The following is a 19,332-nucleotide window of genomic DNA, read 5'->3' on the forward strand; positions in this document are numbered from 1 at the left end:
TTAGTTTTTTTTTGTATTTCCGTATCGAGTTGGCAACGTTGCCGTATGAACTTTTTTAATGTCTGAGGAATTGTCTTGAAAAGTTATTTTGTTGACATTAAATTATCATAAATGGCCGGTTGTTTCGATAATATTAATATAAATAGACCGGAATGGTTAGATTTCAGCGAAAAGAGAAATGCAATCGCATCCATAATTGCGGGAGCGATGGTGAGTATTAAATTTGAATTTATAAACGTCTATGCCTTATGAAAGGAACTTTTGTTTATAACGGTATAATACGTCATTAAAACGTCATACGTAAAGAAATAAAAATAAATTGATACGTCATACACAATGTGCACTAAACTGATTTAATATGGAGTGGAGTATTATCTAATAAATCAGCAAGGATGAACTAGACACTATGGTTACTCAGCTGAATTAAGATGAAAGAAGGTTAAGAAGGAAGATGGGATAGATTCCCATTGGTAAGATTCAAGCCCCGAATTGTAGCCGGCATCCCACTTTTGGGATGCCGAAGATGGCCCGTTAACTGTGTCGGAAATGTTAATGTTCTTTAAACTTTGTCTGTCGTTAAGCCGGCTATGAACTTACTGGTATATCGGTACTTGTGTAGTTGGCTTTAATGGTGCATTGATTAATTCGGCCAAAGGAATTTGATTTCGTAATTACGAACACAATATATATAACCGATTAAATAAATTGTCGTAACATTCTGGTTTGCAAACTACGTCAGTATGTTATAATTATAACATTTCCTATATTTAGTTTATGTAATGTACAGATTCGTGCATTGTGTTTTATAAAATTATCCATACTGATGCTTTACTAAATGATTAACTAACTTTAATATTTGTTTAAAGATCTAGGTAAGTATTAAAATGGATTTATAGCTCAAAGCATTGATATGGTTATTTTACAAAATACGTGAATTGAACGACATACTTTATCGTGTTTCATATTTAGCAGTTTTATTAGTAAAACTAAATATGAAACACACAGTTTTTTTTGTTGTACACAAAATTATTTTTTTTAAAGCTGATTGGTGAGAAGTTTGAATATACTATATAATGAGAAATTGAGTTAATTACAACAAGAAAAAATTTGTAGGAAAATGTATTTATCTTTCAAAGGTTTTTTGTTTCAGTGTTGGGATTAAACAGTTATACAGATATAATTACATTTTTTTTTCATTATTTATTATATCAACCATTTTAATGGTTGATATAATAAATAATATAATAAAACAAAGAAATCAAAAGTTTTTATTAATTAAGCATTTAAATTTATAAAGAAATAAACTACATTTTAATTAAAAAATAAAATTTAATCTTAAAATACAAACTAAATCAGAATGACTCTATGTAGATTTCTTGAAATATGATGATGTATATATCAAAGAAATAAGGATTGAAAACTTCAAATGAAAAACAAATCCTATACAATAATTGTAGACAACTGTATATGGCTTTCAAATTTAATACTGATGACATTCTTAACAGTAGTAAGTTACTACAAAAAAAATTGAAGTCCTAAAATAGATATAGTTCAAAAGAAGAAATGGTAAACTTTGGTCAGTAAACATCAATGATCAAAATTGAAATAATTAAAAATAAGTTTCTTTTATTGATACAATGCCTATACATGGGATTCTGCTTTAACGTAAATATCCGAAGATGAAGCATTCATCCAATAGCATTTGAATTACTTTGTAGCTTCTGAATTATGTTAGTTGAAGTTTCAGACTTTGGACTGTAATTTATCATAAATTTCTCTAAGTAAAATTTATTTTGAATAAATGTTTTCAAAATTCAAATAAAACATGAAGTAATTATGTTTTTGACAAAATAATAAAATTTTGTTAATGTTATAATAAACCTTCAAATTAATTTTTACTTTTTAAAATTAAAAAATAAAATTTTATCAGTTTCTAAAAATTTTATCAGTTTTTAAATACAATATATGATTATACAACAAAGAAATGGTGATATAATTATAAAATTTCCTGAAAAGAATTTTATATTTTACTACATCAGAACTTTGTTTAATTTATTATTTCAAAATTTTGTAAGAAAGTACATTTGTTTGTAAACATTTTTATTCATATATTTGCAAAAAAAATGCTGATTGTTAAAATGATTATTTCTTTTAAGTAATTTTAGTAAATTTGTCTATTTAATTTTATTTGTTAGAATTCAATTATAAGTTTCAATTAATTTTAAAAATTAAATATACAATAAAAATTTAATAAGATTTTTTTATTTAAATTTTTGTTAAATTATTGAATTTTTAATATTCTAAAAAACATTTTAAGCATAAAAGAATGTTATCGATAACTATAATTTAAAGCTGATTCTATATTTTGATTACTATAAAGATATACAGGGTGTGTCTGAAGTGGTAGGACAATGAAGTGCTTCATAGTTCCAAGCATGCATCAACATCGTTACTGCACAGGTTGTCTACGTAGAAAACCATCCAAAGACTGACTAGTTGATATCTAATTTGTGTAAACAAATCTTTACTTTCACAATAAAACTTTTTAATATTTAATATAATATTATGTGTAATAAAAACAAATGATTTTAATATCCACTTCAAACATTATCCTAATACTACTGACACATCCTGAATTTGAAAGTTTTATATATTTCTTGTAATAATTAATAAACAAAAAAAATTTTAAATTCTGTCATTTCTTTTCTTAACAAATATATTTGAAAATTTATTTTTATTTTAATTTATTTATTACAGCCTTTCTCTCTTATATTATTAATTCTATAGATAATATTTACAGATAAGAAAATAATTTTAATTTTTTTATATAGTTTTTCAGTGGTTGGTGGATAATTTTAGACACAGCTGCATGTTATCCTGATACAAAAGATTTTGATCATGCATATCATGTCTGTGGAGTCACGGGAACAATTGCATTATTCATGTAAGTTATATTTTAATAAAAGAAAAGAACTTTGACATATCACATATTCATTATTCTTTTCTATGTAAATAAATAAAAAAAAATAGTATGCAGTCAAACCCCATTAATACAAAGTTGAAGGAACTTAAAAATTGGCATTTTGTATTAATGAGGTTTATATTAAGCAAACTTCACAGAAAAATCAATATCAAATGGCAAACATTTTCTCCCAGTTATTTCACTGTTTTATCTTGTTTGTATATGTTTAAAAATAAATAAGTTTTGTCAGTTGCTCTGAGCATACACTTTATTGAAATACAGTGGCTTGAAGAAAGAATCAATGCTTGTTTTTCAACGTCGATTGGAGTTGATAGAATGACAGTTAAAACTATTGGATATAACAGACTAATCTAGTCATCTAATCGAATCTGGTATCTGAATACACAAAACTTTACAAATTGAAAAAAAATTATTTGCTTGAATTTCAATAGAAACTCTTTTAATTTTAAAACTGTAAAGTAATTACCTCATTTTTTCATTATTTCTGTTGTTAAAGAAATAAAAAAAGAATTATGTTACCAAACTAAATATTTTTAATCAAAAAATCTCCCAATCTCATTCATTTCCAGTTTCCAATGCACACATTGACTGTCTTAACTAATTGTTCAGCGTTGTCATAGTATAAAAAGTGTTGACAGTAAGAGAGAGAAAAATTTTTCAAGTTGACGTGAACATTGTTGGTGTAGTGTATACCTTTATCACCAATGATGTCATAACTGTTGTGGCCAATATTAAAGTAAAAAAAATGTGCCCCTGGTCATATGCAAGTTGTGCATTGCTACTTTGGCTTCTGTAATTTCAGGGAAGCTGGAAGCAGTATGCTTTATATTAAACAACATAATATAATTCTTTTTTTCTTTTTGAATTTGTGGAACTATGACTTCATATTGCATATTAACCAAACTTATTAACATTGAAATGCCTATCAATCCACAGATCCACAAATCTACTTTGCATAAACCATTATCATAATAACAGGGTTTTACTGTAGTAATAGCATATCAGCATTAATCACATTATACTAAATGAATGCAGAAAAATATTCAGCGAAAGTAAGTTTATTATTATTTACATAATTTAAAGTTTATATCTATTCTTTCTTGAAAAATAATAATAATAATAAATTCACATAGGAACTAAAGTTTTTATAATTATGTGAAATTCTACAAGTATTTTTATATGTCATTATAATCATTTATTTACTTTTCTTCTTTGATATTGAATCTGGTGATTAAGGTTGATTTTAGATAAGCTATTGGATAATTGTCGAAACTATTATCTTGTGACTCATTGTTTATCGTTTATCAGACCCAGATTCAAGTCTAAGTTGGAATATTGAAATTTTCACATTAGTCAAACCTCATATTTTTGTGATCTAGGTCACGTGTCTTTGGTCAGATCAAATTCATGATGGGACTGTTATAAAAGTCCTCTTAGTGTACTCATAATGAAAGAATTTTTTAAAAATTATGAATATTTGATTAGATTGTTATTATTTATTAATTTTATGTATTTTTTTTATGAAGAACTATAAAATATTTCAATAATAATATCAATCAATAAGTTTATCAAATTAATATAATATAATCATATTATAATTAGTTAATATTAATGAAAATTGTCTAGAGAAATAACATATCTTAAAAGTTTATTAATATCGACAGTAACAAAGATTTTTGATGAAATTTTTACTTTAATAATTACAGTATTTATTAATTTTAATTGCATAATTTAAATTTTTCATTCAATTATTTTTCATATTTGCATAGCTGATTAAAAATTAATGAAATTTGTTTTATTTTATAGTTTGTACAATTTCAATTTTTCTGTTACATAAAATGATAAAACATAACTGAATATTTTTTAGGATAAATGCTGTATCCAATGGCCAGGTTCGAGGTGATGCTTATACAACAGGATGCTTGGGGCAAAGAGGTAAATTTTATTTTTATAATGATAAACTAACACATGAAAACATTGTATAATTTTTTATTATTATAAACAGAAATATATGCTGTTATTTATTAATATATCAAATTTTAAGTTTTAAGAGTAATTTATAAAAAGCATAACAACTTGAAAAAAAGAGAGCTCTAACTACATATAAACTAAACAGTCATATTATCAAAGATAGAAAAATGGCAACTGTTGAATGACAACACTTTTAACTTCAGACCCACATTATGTCAGGTCCCAGGTGTCAGCCTGCATTACAGTCAACTTGCCTTAAAACAAACACCAATAAAGCAAATTCTTGCATTAAGTGAATTTTGCTGTTGCCCCAGCAGAATGCCATTGTCACAATGTTAATTTTCGTATGATAAAGCGAACAAAAATTTTACCAGAATTTGTTAAACCAAACTGTAAATTACCTTCACAATCCCAAGAAATAACCCTATTTCCAATAATAGTTTTATTATTTATGTAGAAAAGTGTAAAAAAACAAAGTGTACTGTAATGTTTAATTTTGAGTAGAATAGATTTTCTTCTCCAAGTAAGCAAATACAGGTTCGACCTCCAATTGTATAGATATTCAAACATCTGGTTTTAGTGGACCATTCTACTGTACTCAGGAAATAGAAGTTTAAGGATGTCCATCCATTTAAATTAATACAGACCCATGCAAACACATGCTAGTTTGCATATCAGGGATGTGTACAGTGATGCTAAGTTTGGTTATTTTGCACCAAATTTGGTTTTTTACTCTTAGAACAAAGAAATATTTTCTACTTTTTCAAACAATCTTCAACAGAAAAAATCGTGGATTTCTTTTAGTTTTGTTTTGTTTAACCACTCTGATATACTCCACACTTAATGACAGATACTGTCTCCTCCTCATTTTTGTTTGATTTCAAATCATTTAGATCATTATTTTTGTAAATTAATTCAAAATATTATAATTTAGATATTTCAATTGCCTATTAATTATTAATCCTTAATTTTGTAACTTACAACCTTGAACTTGACCCTGAAAATCATTAATATGAATTTTCAATGAAGCAAATTAACTACTGTCCCCCCCCTAGTGATTCATATTAATGCAAGTTGACCATATAAGTGATTCTACTCTGGTTATAATCATTTCAGTTTTATCAATCTCATGTTTAAGAGTTAAGATGCAAAGGATTGTTTGTGGACTACCAATAGATAGAAAGGTAGAACTATTGTTCTCTTTTGGTCAGGGAGAAAAGTTGATAGAAGTTTGTCACTAGTAATGTGTGAAGTGTTGTGCCCTAAACCTATTTAATGCTATTTTCTCCTCTCTTTTCCATTCTCATGAAGTATGAACTGATTTATACTTTTTGTGCAAGTTACAATTCAATCAAGTTATTAATAGTTTGGATTTGCACCTTTAACACTTGCATTTTAGCCCAAATTATTTTCAGATATGTATTGAATAATAATCCTTTTTACACCACTGCATTGCAACTAACTGACATAGCATCACATAACTGGAATATGATAAAATTCTCTCATTCCCTAAAGTAAGAGGCATTAGTAGCTATGGAAACCACTCTTAACTGGTTAGAATCATAGTCTGTATTACAAAAACTATTTCATATATGGCAGTCACATTTATATTTTGTAAAAATGAATTGCTCAGTTATCATTAATTGTTGGAATGCTTTATTTTTTTACAAACAGTTGGATAAGTCTTATGACTGATAATTTCCACCCCTCCTGACAGTAACTACCTGCAATGTACAATAAAACAATCGAGAAAAATTTAAATTAATATATATATACATATAACAAAAAATAAGATGTTAGGTATAAAATTATATTAAGTAAAAGAAGGACAAGTAAATAGTATGTAAAATCAATAATGTTATATTATTTGATAGTTATATTAACCTTTCAACAGTGGACTAGTCAGGTATGGTTCTACCCCCAGTAGTGGAGAATAAACATGGGAAATTTTTAAAGAATTTTTTGCATGTTTTTTCTCATAACTGTTTACAAAATTTTTTCTGAAACAGTAATGTCTAGTAAAAAAAGTCTTTTTTTATTGTTACATATTTCATTTTTAGGTGAATTTTTTTTTTTCGTGGTAGTTTTTGGCTAGTTTTCGGCGATACCTCCAAAAGAATTTAACGGATATATTCATTCTTCACCACTGCCATACAATCACCCTGGATGGATATAGCCATTCTTCACTGCTGAGTGGTTATTGCAAAATAGCTGCCACTTCTGTGTTAACATCAATTATTCATAAATATGACANTGCTGAGTGGTTAAAATATAGTCGACCCCCTATAACGCAGTAAATACGTTCCGCTTTATAAGAATTTCGCATTGTAGGAATCCTTAAATACGTGAGCCAATCACAGCCCATCACGTGTGCAGTTTACGGACTACGACTGTTTGAAAGGTTTTCTTCATAAAATTAATCGATTCTAGACTAATTTGACTCAACATTTCCAAATTATGTATAAATTTTTGGGAATAATCCATATAAACTATGCTATAAACGAAAAATTGTAGGATTACTTACCGAGTGTGCACCATTCGACAACGCCATTACTTAAGCTTGTTTTCGTTGCGGAGCAGCACACCAAATGGTGGGCGCGTTTTCTGATAAGTTATTTTTCTGTGAAAAATTTGTTGAACTTTGGAGACATCATTAATAGAAATAATTTTTATGGCCGTTGAATAATAAATGTTTTTTTTCACAAGAAATGTATAAAATTACAGTACTGTATTAGATTACAGTACATAATTTAGGCCTATATACTGTACAGACAATAGTAAACTCAACTTACCCATCTAAAATCTCTGTAGCGAAAATTTTAGATAACGTAAAAATTATAAAATTACAGTACTGCATTAGACTTACAAATATATATAATTTATATATACAAACCTTTATTTATATATATAAACATAATTTATATATAATTTAAATATAATACTGTACAGATGATAGTAAACTCAACTTGCCCGCCTAAAATCTCCGTAGCATGGCACTGAATGGCGGAAAGTAGTTCGGCTGCTCGTCCACTATTGCGATGACGTTTTACTGCATTTTACGAGTTTCTTTTAGTGTCCTTATATGAATACAGTCACAATTTTTTCGTCACGATATACGAATCCGCATTATTTGAACCTGCATTATAGGGGGGGTCTACTGTAATAATAATAATGTAAAATTAAAATATAATGCATTTATCATCACAAATGCATAGTTTTATTTAAAATGTTACTTAATATTTTATTTACATGTATATTTCATTTTAATTCAACTATAACAGGATATAGTTATTGTAATAATGGAAGGTTTAACATGTGAGGAGGTGAAAACACAATCGGCAACTGATTACTTGTCAAAATATAATTTTGTTGATTGTAATATAAGCCTTTTTTTCATCTGTCTTCTAAAATTAAATGTCAAACCATTGTATAACTGTATAGAGTTATTTGTTTTTTACAATGCATTAATTCAGATATTGTATTACAAATTTTACAGGAGCTCGAGTTTGGTTATTAATTGGATTTGTTTTTGGATTTTGTTCATTGATTGCTTCTTGTTGGATCCTCTTTGGATCTTATGTATTTGCTGGTAAGTATAATGTATATTTGCTGAAATTTGAATTTATTATTATTTATGAACATAACTAAAATTTCAACTGGACAGAATATTGAATAAATATTAAACTTTCAAACATACTTCTAAGAAATATGTTTTGTTTTTATTCATAGATGTACCAAATCAATGGCCCGGTGTTGCAGTTTTCTTACAGAATGCCCTTATATTTTTTGGGTAAGTGTAAGCTTATTTATATTGAAAATAAAGATAATACTTTAAATTTTGTACAAATATAGTCATCAAGTACCCTGAAACCTTGGATGAAAATCTTATATAGACTGTGGTCTATATAAGATTTTCATCCAAGGTTTTAGGGGCTTAATCTTATATAGGTTGTGACCTATATAAGATTATATTCACAAAATTCATCATATGTAGCCTATGCACAAGGGTGACTAATGAATCAAACACCTAATTGAATCAAACTGACTACACTCATGAAGGATAGAAAATTTTTAGATATTTTCAATTAGCAGTTGACAAAAGCACCTCTAAAGTAGCCAAATGGCCAGTCTTAATGAAGTTGAAAGGGATTATTTTAGCCAAATGTTTGTCAAAATAACTGAAAATGCCAAATTTTTGTTTTAAAAGTCTAACTGATAATATATATACAGATAACCCCCGTATAACACGGTAGTTACGTTCCAAAAAATTGCTGTGTTATGCGAATCCGTGTTATACGAATCAAAGAACTAATACGAAAAGGAGTGTTAGGTTCCAAAAATTAATAAACATGCTATTATATTTTCATAATTAAGATAAATATCTTCATTAAAATTTTTTAAGTGATACATATTAATATAAATTAAACAATGTTTTCTTCGTCATCACTAAAAACACTATTAATTAACCGAGAGCGTTTTCTTTTTGGCAAGTTATCCTTATCCTCTGAGCATTTTTCTGCATTATCTTCAGATCTATGCTTTACCTTTTGCAAAATGTATGTAATTTTAGATTGCTTGCTTCTAGTTAAAAGATCTTTATAAATTTCCTTATATGGTGTTAAGCCCTTATGAAGAATAAAGCAAGTATGGAATACGGGAAAAACATTCGGCAACATCAGAAGCAGAAGCGTCGCGATCTGGCAACACTGAAATAAGTTTCGAGAAGGACCACGTGTATCGACAGAAGGCGAGAAGAGAAAATTTACACACTTAAGTACTAATAGTTCACGAAAATAATAATTTTCGTGAACTATTATTACTTAAGTATGTAAAAATTTATTACATTTCCTGTTGTACGAGGGTTTTACGCAATTCTCGAACCGTGTCAGAGTGAATCCGTGCTATAAAAGTACCGTGTTATACGGGGGATGGTACCAATTCTCGAACCGTGTTAGAGCGAATCCGTGCTATAGAAGTGCCGTGTTATACGGGGGTTACCTGTACTTAATTTATCTCATCTGATAAAATTATTACCAATATGTCATAGAGAAATAAAATATTAACACATTCATGAAAATTGACAAAAATGGTCAATAAAATGGCATTCAATTAACTGTTGTATGTTGTACAGTGAGATTTACATATGTAGATAATATCATCAGGATAGCATTACTTACTAGTTTTTATTCTGGAGTCATACTTTGAAACATTGGCTGTAGAACATGGCCTTATAAATAAGAGCATCTTATCCATGAAAAAGTCAACATTTCTTTACAACTTTAACTTTTGTGGCTTATACATGCAGGTGACCCATAGCAAAGGTTTTAGGTAATATAAAGATAACTGCTAGATTTTTAAACTTTAGAAATTACTGTCAAATAGGTATATCATTTATCTGTACTGTAGAAACTTCTTTTAATATTCAAAATTCTATATGCTGTGTTAATACTGATTTTGAAATATGCTACTGGCCATTAAAAAAAATGACACACCAAAAAGGACATAACAGATATGCCTGAAATTTGCAAGTTTGTTAGAACATTGGTGCATCCTTTCTGGACATCCATTGCTTTGGCTACTATTGACTCTAAAACACAGGTGTGTATGTCTGAAATGGTGTCAGGAATGTTGCATGTAATTTGTGTGAATGGAATTGCATCATTTCTTCAGATGAATCCCACTTTAGTATGTGGAACCATGATAGGTGAAGCCACATCCGACCACTATGACAACACACTTAATGAGGCATACATAATACAATACTATACTGGTCCAGCATCTGATGTTATTGTATGGGATGCTATTGGAATTCATTCCCACTTGTGCCTTGTATGTATTACTAATAATTTGACCAGTCAGTGTTAGTTATATGAACAAAACATTGAAAGTCACCATTTGGGGTCTCTCTGATGCCATTTACCAATATGGCGTGCAACATCCAACAATTCCTAGATAGCCATCATGTTGTTCTTTCTCTTTGGCCTGTGCATTCAGTATACTTATCCCACATAGTCATGTCATGTCCCAGCTAGCATACCTGACACTACTGGTTGCTATTATATGAGAATTTTGGCAACATGTCAAAACTACAAGGAGTGACATTCTCTATTCTTCAGTGCATTTGATGTCTTATCCTCTCATTGCCAAAGCAAGTAGCAGTGCTTATTGCTGCCCATGATAACTACACTATATACTGAATAATTTGTACTCTAGAAATTTAATCAACTTTTATTTTTAAACATTTCATTCTTGTAATATACACTATGATTTCTAAACATTTGGCTTCAATATCATAAAATCTGCATCATCAAGAAGGATTAATAACTAGCAGTGTATTTTAAACCTTTTAATTATTTTGTGTGAGGGGCTAGCCGGGGGTACGGAATAGTTATTACTCGTAGTATCACTTACTTGGCAAACTATTCCGTGAGAATAGCCCTCTGGTCGTCAAAACGAATGGCTTTCCTTTTCTAGGAAAATTGAGGGTGGAGGACTTTTTCTAATAGGTAATTCAAGGCTGAAATAGATGAATTGCGTAATCCTCTATTTCGTCACATCAGGATTCCCAACACCAGTTAATCAGATTTAGATATGCGGATTAACACGCATGCGATGAGGATAACAAGGAATTGATTCAGACACTTGAGAGACATTTCTTAAACAATAAATAAAAAGAATTTAATAAACCCAAAAGTAAACAAAATTACACAAAAAATGGAATAATTCAATAATTAAATGTAAACGATTGAGAGATTAAGCGATTGAGAGAGAGAGCTCACAAATTCAATGTTAATCATACTACCTCTAGATGATTTCTCTTTATCATGACCTTTAGTTTCTTTAGACTTCACTTCTTCCAGGTCTTCTACTTCTCGTCGTGGAGAGGTCTTGAAAGGCACACAATTATATATTTTCTTCTATTTCAAACTAATTTAACTCATTATTACATTCATGTGGAATATTGCTAAAGTGTTGGCTTTCTGTATAAGTATGGACTACATCTCTCTTCTATGAGATCTTCATGCGTACTCCTAACTAAGGACGTTGGTCTTAGGGAACCTATATGGAATACGTCTTCCTTCTATGGAATCTCGTGGCGTACTCTCCGAATCATGCAAAATTCTGACTATATCTCCCACTTTTCATCGAATTAGTGTTTTGGATTTCCTCACGTGAAGAGAGGAAGAGGGGTCAACAATTCCCAGGGTGTTGAGATTTTGGATAGATAAGTGGAAAACAGAAGGATGTTTCAACTTCCGTTAATTAAAGGAAGTGGCTTTTTATCCGTTTCCCACGTTAGGAAAACGGTATTTTCACATCAAAAATGGAAGAATATTTTCTTTCAAAATTTTACTTTATAATTAGATTATTAACCCCTTTCCACTTTTTTAAAAAAATTTTTAATTAAGCATAAAAAATACTTAAAACTGAAAAAAAACGAAAGAAATGCGTTAATTTTGGTTAAAAAGCTTCACCATTTAGTTTCCTTTGTCTCGCCTTTCTGTGAAATTTAACACCAATGAGTTATTGTTTACACATCTGGATGACCTTGAACACAGCTGGAGTCAGATTTCCCGGGGGCATTCTCATAGACGTCTAGGGTGAATTCGAAATTCGCGTATATTTTTAAATATTTTTAAAAAATTATAATTTTTATTGTGATTTCCGACCCCCCCTAATTAATTAAACATATATATAATCTATTAATTAAAAAAATTAAAAAACTATCAGAGGTCGTTTTTGACATCAGAAAGCAGCTTTAAATAACTTTACCGAAGGAAAATCGGTGCATTACAACTTTAGAACGATTAATTAATTTTGATAAAAAACTCCCATTAAAAAAACATTAAAAGGCAATTAAGCCTTAAATCGCGATAAAATTAAGCCTTAAGAATTAAAATTGCGATAAAATTTTTTCGCACAGGCAAAAAATTCTGAAAAAATTGGGGACTTAGAAAACATTCCAAAAATTCAAAAAAAATTTTTTCAAAAGTAGCCTTAACGACCGTTTTTTACATAATGCTATAAAACTTGCTCGAGTCACACTCGAGCGTGGTTAGTCCCAGGGTCTATTCAGATCTCACATTTTGTTATGATGATTATTTTATTTTAATAGAATAAATAGATCAGAACACTAACTTTTTTGATTTGTTCTAAATTTACAATCTGTGTAAACTGGAATTGCATGTATCAAATTATTTTTTGTTTTGAATAGGTTTTAGTATTTCTATTTTATCTTTAACTACAACAGATAAATATCACACAATTATGTTACATAAATTTTTTATAGTAAAATTGCTGTATGTTAACAAATTTTTATTACTAAGCTTAATCCATTAGGATTCCAACTAAAGATGGGATAATTTGAATGCAAGAATTGAGAACTATTTGATTCTAAAAAGTTTCGAATGTTACCATGGATTTGGGCTAAGTATTTGAATACAGTAGAGCATCGATTATCCGACTCAATTGGGGACTCAGGTTGGTCGGATAACTGAAAAATCGGATAACCGAAAATAAGGAAAAAATACATTATTAGTATAGTATATTAGGATATTGATATATCCCATGTAATTAGTTTATTAGTATATCACTATTAACCAACTTCACGTTGAAATTTCATCGATGTTTAGCCTAACAAATTTTTTTTTTTAAATAATAATCGTCGCTATTGTATCGTTAAAAATTATTTTAAAATTATTTTATTGCTCACGAAACAAACAACCACTCATAAATAGAAAATTAAGTCTCGTTTAAATATTGGCTTCCCTTCGATGGTCAAGCCAGTATTGCCAGCTAAAACACGCAAATATTTAACAAAAATAATATTAAAGTAGCCAAGATATAGCCAAATATTGTAGTGCCACATCACTATCGGACATTTGAAATTTGCCAACTAGAACGGTCGGTTAACCGATGTGACGGTTAATCGGGGGTCGGATAATTGATGCTCTACTGTACTTCTTGGATGAGATCCTTAAGAACTCATTTTCAAGACCATTTCCTTCACATTTCTTGGAGACCATATTCAAAGCAAAATGCTAAGGGTATTTTCAATGATCCAGGCATGTTTGAGAAATGCATATTGTATCTAGACTCTGAGAAAGTAAATGAACGATTGTAAAGTAATTTTGGTCCAAAAAGTTAATGCTTGTTGACATTTTCTTCACAAATTATCTCTTTAATGTGTTAGCCTTAGCACCTGAATTTTTGTGCATAAACATGTTTTTTAAAGTCTTCTGGATAAACCAGGTTTGGTTTTGCCCTCTTCATCCTCAAACCACATTCTTTCCTAGTCAGTACTAGTTTGTAACCAACTACTTACTACAAGGAAACTGTGTGTTACCTTATTCTCATTGTTTTCACAAATTGTGCATTTATTGCTTGTTCTTCAGAAATTTTTCTGTTTAGGCTCATTTTAAACCTGTTTTACTGTATATATAATGTATATACAGCAAATTGATTAAAATTGTTTCATTTCAAAGTTAATCAAAATCAATTTGTTTTATATACATCATTAATATTGCCCAAATTGTCCATACTTATTTTCATCTCCAGATGCTGCACAAATACAGACTCCTTCAATTAAATTTATTATTACATTTTAGCATACTTCCTGGTTAATTTCTTGACAAATGTTGTCTTTAAGCCATTGAATTGTTTTTGGCTGTTACCATAAACCTTTTCCATTAAGAACTTGTAAAGGAAATAATGCAGAACAAGTTGCATAACTTTACCAGCTAAAATTTTAAATTGTGTGGTGCATATGTCATAAGAAGTTTTTAAAATAAAATGACAACTCATTTCTACCCCTTACGTTTTTTTTAAAAAGAAAAAAAAAGTTGCAAATGCTAATAACAAATAAAATCTTCATTGCATCTAACCCACTTAATATATGACAATTGACTCCATTGACCTTTAATCACTAAAATTTAATAGTATCAATTCCCCTAATATACAAACCTTGTGAAATTTCAGAAACTTTCAACAAAAGGCATAGCAGTTATTAAGCTTTAAAGTGGGTGAACAAAATTGTGCCATGTGCACAAATGCAAACATCCATACATACAGAAAACACTATCAAAATTTATTTTTCTGGCTGTTATATATAACAGAAAGAAAGACCTTGAAAAATCATGAGTGATCAAATCAGATAAATTGGGGCAAATTCATATCACCAAATTTTGACATTCAGGTGGCTAGGAAATGCATGGTGCAGAATTTGTATTGTAGCACGAGCTGTAAATGATGTGGCACAATTATGTCTATGGTATATGTGGTTTCAACACACATACCATAGACCTTGTTAATTAATTTCAAGCATAAAAGTTTTGCAGCATTGCACAATATCATTCACCAGTAACATTAATAGCATATCCATGATCACTTTCAAAAAAGAAAAGAAAAAAGGGTTCAATGATGCCAAATCAAACACTCAATCTATTGTACAAGCATAATGTCATTTGTGGCTTTATTGGAGATTAAAATATTCCAAGATTATGGCTATTGGGTTTGTTAACATCCTCTCAGCTCAAAATGAGCTTTGTCACTCGTGATTGAATTGCTAACAAACTCAGGATTATCAATACTCAATTGTAACACCTTTACATTCCATTCAGGACAGCTTTCCTAGTCATTTTGTTACAGTTATTATGCCATTTGAATTTTGTAATGAAATTCAAGTTTTTCTTTAAAATTTTCCATTCATATGTCAGTAAAATGCCAATTTCTTGTGTTCAATGTCTGACAATCTTGGACTGTCACCAACACTGTCTTATGGCATCAATGTTTTGTAACATACATGCTGTAGAAGGTCTCCCAGTGTTTGGCAAATCTACCACAATTTCAAAATTTTTAATCACACACTAAATTGTGAACTTTGAAGGCATATGATTTACACCAAAAAAATCACAATGGATGATCATTTTGATAAAACTTTTAATCATCATTGCACATAGTTGGAATATTTAATGCCAAATTGTTAATTCAATAATTAAACAGCAGCAGATTGCAATGCTACAAACAAAAATGGCAGCAAAACAAAATTACCCAGTAAAAAACACTGTACATTGAATATCAAACAATGAATTAAAAAATTTGATTTTCTATTCAGTCTACATCTGATGATTCAAATTCTTTACCAGATTTCCTTTCTAATAGTGATCTCTAGTGTTTTAGAAAACTCAAATCAACATTACAATTTCTATTAATCAAATATACAATGTATAATTTTGCAAATAACTTTTGAATACAATGACAAAATTTATTCTTCAGGACTTTGGTATTTAAGTTTGGAAGAACAGAAGATCTTTGGGGATGAATTGCCAATGGTTCCCCATTCCATCATGTACCTAAAGTGAGCATTTTCAAACCATCCTTAAAAACAACAAAAAAATGCTTACTAATTGTATTTTAATATTATGTTTTATAATTAAAACGTCATGTTCAGTAATCGGTGTTAAATATAATTTATGTTGGTTGTTTTAAGTGTATAGAAACAAGTAATTCGCAAAAAGTTTTTCCAGAAAACATCCAGCTTTAGATCTGGAATTACTTGTTTTAACAAAAATTTTACATAATAACATTATAAAAAAGATAATTGCAAAGTATTTATGATAAAATTTATTTAATCCTTGTGATATATTGTTTGTAATTAAATGTACAAGCTTTGTATTTAAGTATAATTTGTTTATGTGCATAACTGTTGATTTTAATACAGTATATGTTTTGTATATTCTGTTTATAATATTATTTGGATGCTAATGTACTTTTTTGCATTTAATACATTTAAATAAAAATTTTGAATTTAATGTTGTTCATAAATATTTATACAGCATTAGATATCAAATATTAATTGGTTATATGAAATAAATAAAGAACAATTCATTTCATTCATAATTATTAAGGTAAAAAAAATACAACTGATTACAGTGATTATACAATCAATGTAATAAGCCATTACTACATAACTAAAAAAGTATTTAAAAAATGCAGTTTAAATTGTAACAAACAAAATTAAAAGCTAATTAATCATTTATATATGTGTTATATTGTGTTATGATTTTACACTTACTTCTCTAATCAGAAACAATAGGACAAATGGATGGCCAAGTGGTTAATGCAGCGATTTTCAGAAATAGTGCTGATCACCAAAACATTTCTAGTGTATATTACTAAAATTATATATAAATCACAATAATTGTACATTGATAAAGAAGTAGGGTGCCACAAAAAAAATTACAATGTTTTTGTATTAGGGGCACCCCAAAGATAGACTGCCACCTTAACACAGTCTTTTTCAATCACACTGCAAGATGTGATTGAAAATCTAGGAACAAATCTGAACAGGTTTAAAAAACTATAAACGGTAAAGATTTTTACAACAAAAAAACAACGGAAGATAGAACATTAAACATTTCAATGAAATAAAATCCTGATTTATCTAGATTCTTAATAATACACTCGTGTAAGTTACAAATCAAAAGTCAAAATTAATAAATTCTGTTTAGTAGTCAAAACAAATAGTAATGTTTTGCTTTACAGTAGGAAAAATGAACTATATTGAGATGGAAGTAATTTATGTAATTAGTAAGTAGTGTATTCTTAAATTTTATCATCTTGTAGAAGAATACATACAAGGTGCGTTCCATAAGTAATGCAACCAAATTCATAAAAAATCATTTATTGACCATATTTTTATAATTAGTCAAAAATCTTCGAAATAGCACCCTCCTGCATCGATACACTTGTGAAGGTGGTGTTTCTGGGCCTAGAAGGCCTTCTCCGGAATGTCCTTTAGAGCTGATGTAACATAAGCCTTGATGTTTTCAATCGTGTCCCAATGTTTCCCTTTCATGTGGGGAAACAAAAAACAAGTTGGTGGGAGCCAGGTCAGGACTGTAAGGTGGCTGTGGAACCAATGGAGTGTGGGTCCTGGCCAGGAAATCATTGACAGTGAAAGTGCTGTGGCTTGGCACATTGTCGTGATGAAGTTTCCGCATGTCCTTGATGTCACTTCGGCAACGCGTGACTAGGATTTCAGTCTTTTGAACACTTCCAAATAGAAAGCTGCATTTAGAGTGGTCCTGACAGGTATGAATTCGTGGTGGTTAATGCCTCTGATGTCAAAGAAGACAATTCGGGAGATTGATGGACATCCACTGCAAGGTTTGTCAGTGACCTCCTCTCGGCCATCCTTGAACGACTTGTGCCATTGAAAGACCTGTGATTTGGAGAAGCAATCACTCTCAAAGGCCTGCTGAATTAATGTAAAAGTTTCGGTGGCGGACTTCCCAAGTTTAATGCGAAATTTGATAGCATAGCGTTGCTCCACAAAATGATCCATCACTCCATGTTACATTAACTCAAAACGGGGTTCATGGGAACGAACATTCTCACATGCCGGCAGCTTGGAGGCAAACGAGACCGGGCGAATTTTGAAGCTAACACCCCACACCACCTAGCACAGCAGGTTAAAACTAGTTACGGCATATCGTCGTGTCGTGAAAAAATTAATCACATTACTTATAGAACACACCTTGTATATAAAAATTACTAAAAGTTTCAACAGATAAAAAATAAGTTGGACTGAAAAATTGTATTGACATTCTATTCATGAACTTTTTATTTTGAGATCAATATAAAACTGTCAAGACTTACTATACATTAAAATAAGATTGTGTTGAATAAATAACAATAACCATTAATTTTTTTAAAATTACATTTAATTTACTTATAAATAAGTCAAAATCTGAAATACAGTAAACCCTGATTATCCAAGCTAAACTGTAAATGAATACACTATTATTCTTAAACTGTAATTCAATGGTTCCCATACTTTTGTGACTCTTGGCTTCCTTAACTTGTTTGCTGGTTGGCAGCAGCTCCCCTATATGGCAAACCTTTTTGAGTCTGCATGCCATATAGTAAGCATAATTACTGTATGTTTAAAAATATTTATGCATGCCAGTTTTAGACCTCAAATAATATTTAAAGAAATTAAACAAATATGACTTGATTAGAATAAATGTAAAGCTGATTGAAAAAAGGATATCAGGTAATAAACCAAAAGGATGACTGAAAAAAGGTAAGTAAAAAACCCAAATCACATGTTACGTGTTAGATCAGTGTTTCTCAATGAGGGCGATATTGCCCCCATGTGGGTGTTTTTCCATGTTGAGGGGGCGATTAGTAACAATTTTCTGGGTGATATAGTAAAACAACATATTTTAAATAAATTAAAGTTTTGTTTAAGATTTTGACAAGTTCATCTTATTGTCTTTAGAAGATTGAATTGAAATAATTTATATGAACTAAAAACAATTTCTTAAATTATTGCATTTAAAAAAGTTGTTTAATTACTATTATTAAATAATTTA

General features: G+C 29.4%; 1 protein-coding gene across 1 annotated transcript; it reads left to right on the forward strand.

Annotated features, from left to right (window-relative positions):
* The first annotated feature begins 22 nt into the window (after positions 1–22).
* LOC111634119 (transmembrane protein 50A-like) lies at positions 23–16,601 on the forward strand. Its single transcript, XM_023378810.1, has 6 exons — positions 23–210; positions 2,832–2,944; positions 4,851–4,918; positions 8,451–8,543; positions 8,684–8,744; positions 16,229–16,601. Exons 1-6 carry the CDS (start codon positions 112–114, stop codon positions 16,272–16,274), a joined length of 480 nt encoding a protein of 159 aa, XP_023234578.1. The 5' UTR covers positions 23–111; the 3' UTR covers positions 16,275–16,601.
* Positions 16,602–19,332: the final 2,731 nt, after the last annotated feature.

Source organism: Centruroides sculpturatus, unplaced genomic scaffold, assembly GCF_000671375.1.
Source record: "Centruroides sculpturatus isolate CEXI.00-Female unplaced genomic scaffold, Cexi_2.0 scaffold944, whole genome shotgun sequence".
In the NCBI taxonomy this organism is placed as follows: Eukaryota; Metazoa; Arthropoda; class Arachnida; order Scorpiones; family Buthidae; genus Centruroides; species Centruroides sculpturatus.